The sequence below is a fragment of the Anomaloglossus baeobatrachus genome, chromosome 3 (assembly GCF_048569485.1).
Source record: "Anomaloglossus baeobatrachus isolate aAnoBae1 chromosome 3, aAnoBae1.hap1, whole genome shotgun sequence".
Lineage (NCBI taxonomy): Eukaryota > Metazoa > Chordata > Amphibia > Anura > Aromobatidae > Anomaloglossus > Anomaloglossus baeobatrachus.
In genome coordinates, this window is record NC_134355.1 from 136,206,983 (window position 1) to 136,213,251 (window position 6,269).

Genomic DNA, 6,269 nt, shown 5'->3' on the forward strand with positions numbered 1-6,269 from the left:
TGTGTGTTATCCCTGTACTGTGACATCACTGTGTGCGTTATCCCTGTACGGTGACATCACTGTGTATTATCCTTGTACGGTGATATCACTGTGTATTATCCCTGTACGGTGACATCACTGTGTGCATTACCCCTGTACGGTGACATCACTGTGTATTATCCCCCTCGCAAGGTCCCCAACACTAGCATCTTTCATAAGGGTCCCTAATACTTGTATTCCCACACAATGCTTCCCGACACTAGGATCCCCCCCGCCTTCCATATATTAGAAGCTAATGTGATTGGGATGTTCAGGTGTCCACATACTTTTGGCCATGGCATGTCCTAATACATAGTGTTTGTACACTGGCATAAAGGTTAGTAGCCAGACAAATCTGTGCTCTGAAGATGACTTATAAACGTTATTGCTGGCCACCTATAACACAGGAGTGTTTGTTCTAGAGCTGTAAAGCGAGGGCAGCCCTGTGAAGTCCCGATTCTGGTTGTACAATAGTTCATATAAAGTTTTTAAGAACGAAGAAGGGGAAAAGCTGAAGTTACTGTAACATTTTATTGCTCTATTATAGTCTGTATGCGCTGCCAATCTGTCACCCGCCTGGCACTGCTCCGTTTTCTCGAGCAGTAAACATCCTACTTTTCCCATTTTGCCCTTTCTGTAGCTTTTCTTTGGGGCTTTCTGGGCACTGAACGCAGCAGTTACTGTTGTTAAGGTTAAGCTGAGCAAGTGTTATTTATGTTCTTGATGCTTTCTATTGATCACTGCGGCGGTCCTCAGTGCATTATAGCTATTATTTATTGCTGAGGGGCTACAATATTTTTTACTTTATGTCCATTTATATAAAGACAGATAAATGGGTGCTTTGCAGTTCCAACAGACAATGTGCAATCCATTCCACAAAGAGGCAAATAAAAATTGCTGTGTAATTAGTATGGAGAAGGCGCTGCGCTACTGTCCACCTAGCAAAATGTAAAATAAGAATAGAGGCCGCCAAGATATTTCACCGGTAAGACAGACCAGTACCTGGATGAACAGCCTGTCCTGCGTATTTCTCCATCTATAAATTTGGATCTCCGGAAAGTGTGGAATGTGGATTTTCTCTGGTCTCCAGTGTGCGGTCTCCTGATATTTCATTGTTATACAGAACCATGTATTGTCAAGAAATAAAGGACTAAACAATTGATGAGCTATCTGAAGGTCACTAATTGATGAGTCCCATCTATAGTGAATGGGAGATAAAGTGCAACTGTGGCCACCGTCCATGTACTGTCCACATCCTATTGCTTACATATGGTTGTTGCCAAGGAAGAATTAAGGCTGCTTTCACACCTCCGGTTTTAGCAGAGCCGGCCAATCCGGCTCTAAAACCTATGCAACGGATGCGGCGACAATACCTCATCCTTTGCATACGTTTTTTACATGCGGCCCGTCCGCTTTTTGCCGCTTGCGGCAGGCTACCGAGCATGCGCAGTGGAAAAAACCGTATGCGGCGGCCGGATGCGTTTTTTGACGCATGCGGTGTCCATAGGCATGCATTGCAAATCGCACCGCATTGGATGGATGCGGCGCGATGCGTTTTTGTTTTTTTTGCCAGACAAAAAAACGTACCAGACAACGTTCCATCCGGCCGCTGCTTCGGCTAAATCTGCCGCATGCGGCAAAAAAAGGACGGAATGCAAGCCCATGCGGCACAATCTGGCACTAATGTAAGTCTATGCAAAAAAACCGCAACTGGCGACAAAAAAAAAAACGGTTGCGTTTTTTCTGCAAAGCGCCGGATTGTGCCGCACAGGAAAAAACGGATGTGTGAAAGCAGCCTTAGCTGACCTGTGGGGGCACTGGGTGTCGGACCCCCCAGCAATCATTACCTTTCCAAAGGATAGCTCATCAGTTGTCTTGTGCTGGGCAACCGTTTTAATCCTGTATCCTTTACAAAAGCTATACCTGGTATTTTATAAATTACTTTTTGCCGTACTCTATGTGTAATGTAAACATTACATTTATTTATCTGGTTTAAAATAATATATTTTTTTCCATTTCTGTTTTTCTTGCTGCATCTCTCCGTTCCTGATATATATTGCCCCCTCTTCCCTTTTTGCATTGTGTTTGATCTATTCTTGTTATCCAAGGGGGTGTGATATTCAGCATTTATCTGTGGATGTCTTCTTCAGGATCACGCCTCCTTGAAACCAACCTTATCATGAGGCAATACTAGGCTCCTGCTTTGGCTGATTGTAGGGAGATTTTATTTAAAACAATTACGGAATAGTTCCAATAACTCTATATTTTCTCCATTTTTGTGCAGGTGACGGTATTGTTGAACCAATTCCACTTCATATTAAAACAGGTAATTATCATCCCTCCTATTCTTCTCCAGTTGTACTTGCTCTATTTAATTTTGGAATACATGCACCTAATGCTTTCACTTTTTTTTTTTTTGATGAAGAGATTCTTGGTTCATAGCATTTTCCTGGCCAAGAATGAGATCTAACAATATGTGGACGATTTGTATAAAATTGTGAAGTAAAATTTGTAAATATGCTTAATTTGGGGTGAGTCCATTTTACGGGGTCTTCACAAGTGTCAGCATTGCTGTGTTTTTTTGCAAAACTATAGCTTTTTTAATTACAATTACAGCATTTTCTTTAAGACTGGAAACATTTTGCATGTCTGTTACTGCAAAACTAGCACATGGCAATACATGGGTATAGTGTGTTATGTTTGTTTGTCTTAGCGTTTCCTTTAATGGAATTTGTCACCACGTTTTGATGTATCAAAAGTATTAACCCCTTAACGACCGCGGGCCGTAAAATTACGTCCTTGCGGTCATAATGTTACTGCCCACGGTCTGCCGGCAGCATCATGCTGCGATCGGCGCACATCTCAGCTGATTTTCACAGCTGAGATGTGTGCCTGCTAGGCACGAGCAGAATCGTTATCTGCTCGTGCCGTTTAACCCCTTATATGGCGCTGTCAATATGTGACAGCGCCATTATAAGCGCGATCGCGGTAAACATTTACTTACCGCCCGATACCGGAAGTCACGTGACGCGATCACGTGACTTCCGATAGTTGTCATGGTAGCACAGGGTCATGTGATGACTCCTGTACTACACCTGACTTGCTTTCACTTTCGCTGTGCCAGCGGCACAGCAGAAGAGAAAGAGAGCGTATCTGCTGTTTACAGCCTTGTAGCTGTGATCAGCAGATACTGCAGAGCGATCGGATTGCTGATCGCAATAGCCCCCTAGGGGGACTAGTAAAATTAAAAAAAAAAAAAAGTTAAAAAAAAGTTTTAAAAAATTAAAAAAAAACAAAAAAACCTAAAAGTTCAAATCACCCCCCATTCGCCCCATTGAAAATTAAAGGGTTAAAAAAATAAAAAATATACACACATTTGGTATCGCCGCGTTCAGAAACGCCCAATCTATCAAAATATAAAATCAATTAATCTTATCAGTATACGGCGTAGTGGCAAAAAAATTCCAAACGCCAAAACGATGTTTTTTTTTGTCGCCACAACTTTTGCGCAAAATGCAATAAGAGGCGATCAAAACGTAGCATCTGCGCAAAAATGGTACCGTTATATAAAAGTAAACCTATACATGTTTGGTGTCTACGAACTCGCACTGACCTGAGGCATCACACCCACACATCAGTTTTACCATATAGTGAACACAGTGAATAAAATATCTCAAAAACCATAGTGCTATCGCACTTTTTTTGCAATTTTTCTGCATTTGGAATTTTTTTGCCGTTTTCTAGTACACTATATGGTAAAATTGATGGTTTCATTTAAAAGTACAGCTCGTTCCGCAAAAAATGAGCCCTCACATGACAATATTGACTGAAAAATAAAAATGTTACGTCTCAGAAAAAGAAATGCGAAAAAAAAACGGAAAGCGAAAAATCAGCCGGTCGTGAAGGGGTTAATATGGGCATACAGGTTATAGAATGCTGAAAAGTCCTACCTGTATGTCTCATATCAGATGGCTTGTGGATAAATTCTGGTGGGTATGAAAATTGGGTGACCGCACTTCATTTTTTTTTTTGTTTTAAAATTATTTATTTAAATACACGCACATACGGTTCCTCTTAGGCCGGAGTCACACTTGCACGAGTCACGCATCACATCACCCAGCACGGCTGCACGCTCTCCTGACAGGAGAGGGTCGGCTGCATGTATCTCTATGCAGGTGCACGCTGGGTGATGTGCTGCGAGACTCGCACAAGTGTGTGAGTCCGTTATTATTCTGATGCACAGCCATGATAAAGTCCGACAGCTGGGGGCTGCAGCCGTGGGCTTTATCTGTGCTGGCATCAGAATACGGGGGACCCTGCACCAAATATTTTATTTATTAATTTATTTTTATACCACGATACTCACCCGCAGACAGCTGCACTGCTTTCTCCGCCCACCGGCCGTCCTGGCGCCTGTGATTGGTTGCAGTCAGCTGACATGCTGCCACTCAGGGTGGGGGCGTGTCTAACTGCAACCAATGACACACACCACTGGGCAGGGAAAGCAGTGAATATTCAATGAGGCTTAATTGTCTGCTTCGGAAGGGAAAGCGTGACCTGGCGGTAGCTTGCCGTCATGACGAATCTTCGGTGAGTACACCCCGCACTCTCCTACCCCCCTATCCCCTTCTACCAACATTTTTAATCTCCGGACTCTGGTTCCCATAGACTTATATGGCTACCAGATTCCGGACCGGATCTGGTTTTTGGTTTTTTTTTTAATTCAGCAGGGACCCGCCGGTCTTGGTTTTCTGCCAGTTCGACCAGCCCTATTCATAAATAAACGCCAATCACATTTGTCAAAATTTACCACTAACATGAAGTATAATGTGTCATGAAAAAACATGCTTATGATTAAGGACTTATCCATATTCCAACTGTCCGAAACGCGTCAAGCCATGATGTTTTCATGGAACCGATGATGTTTTCTTGGATTTTTAATCATTGAATAAAGTTTCTACATTTTTATATATTTTTCGTTGGATTTATATTTTTGCTATCCTGGAATTGGTGCTGAGTCCCATCCTGTCTTCTTGCTATTGTCATGAAAAAACAGTCTGAGAATCCCCGGGATCTGTTGAGGCATTCGAGAGTTATTAACTCTTAAGGCGACCCTGGTCAGAATAGTAAACGTGGCCTGGTCAGGAAGGGGAAAACCGGCTCTGCTGCAAAATGGTGAAAATGAGCAAGTTTATGATGGCATTAAAATGTACATTACTTTATTTTTCCATCTGAAAACTTTGCTTTTAGTGGTTTATTTTGTGATATTTCTTAAGGCTTAAAGTTTGAACAGTTATTAGAGATAAACAACCTCAAATAGCTGAAATTATTTTATTGTGGGCAATTTTTGCCATATTTTGAACTTTATGTGAAGTAATAATCATTTAATATAGGGCATGCTTTGATGAGGAGGGATTTCACTTCAATCTTACCCACTTAAAGTACATTTTCTGTCTCTAGTGCATGTACCTAATGGTACTAGATAAACTGCAAATCAAAATACAAAATCAGAGTTGAGGTTTTGCATTTCATATATTCATAACATAGTACTATGATGTAATTGGAAATGTGGCTAAATTATTTCCATTGTTAACTGGGAGGGCCGATTCGTCAAATCTTTTACTCAGTTACACAAAAAATGTTGCAAATTATGGCATTTTCACGCCATTGGATCAGCTATGCCAAAATGGGAGGAGGCGGTACGAGGGCATGGCTATGTCCTCTATTGAATTAATCCAATCTGCTAGTATTTTCTATGCCAGAAATGCTACTCCAGTTACTGGACTTGAGTAACATTTCTGGAGCACTGAACGAAGAGCATGCCACTTACTAGAGGCGTAAAATCCAATAAGCGTTGTGCTTAGTGAATCCAGCACCATGTACTTTGTCAAAATTGGCATAGGGCGAACAGGCGTTTTCCCATTCCTGATGAATTGACCTTTGTTTTTCAAACTACGGGATGGTTTTCATTATTTGAAATGTTCAAGTGACCACTTTCAAATGGGCACTCTTAAGTCTTCTTCATTTTAACAGAGATGTGCAGCCACCCTAAATGGAACCTGTCCAGGTCCTGTATGTACTCAGAACCACGAGCAGTTCTGGGTGCATATTAGTAATCCCTGTCTAACTGTCCCTGTATCTAGTAGATAAAAGGATCTGTAGAAAAAGTATTTCTAAAGATCGTTTATTATATGCTAATGAGGCCAGGGACTAGTCGCAAGGGCGTTACTTCCCTCGGCTAGCTGGCTCCC

At 41.8% G+C, this 6,269-nt stretch overlaps 1 protein-coding gene across 1 annotated transcript in view; it reads left to right on the plus strand.

Annotated features, from left to right (window-relative positions):
* The window catches only part of GPATCH11 (G-patch domain containing 11), a 63,657-nt gene that overhangs the window by 21,604 nt on the left and 35,784 nt on the right, over window positions 1-6,269 (plus strand). The window contains exon 3 of the mRNA XM_075338143.1: window positions 2,303-2,344. Coding sequence (XP_075194258.1) covers window positions 2,303-2,344 — 42 coding nt within the window. The remainder of the gene's footprint in view (window positions 1-2,302; window positions 2,345-6,269) is intronic.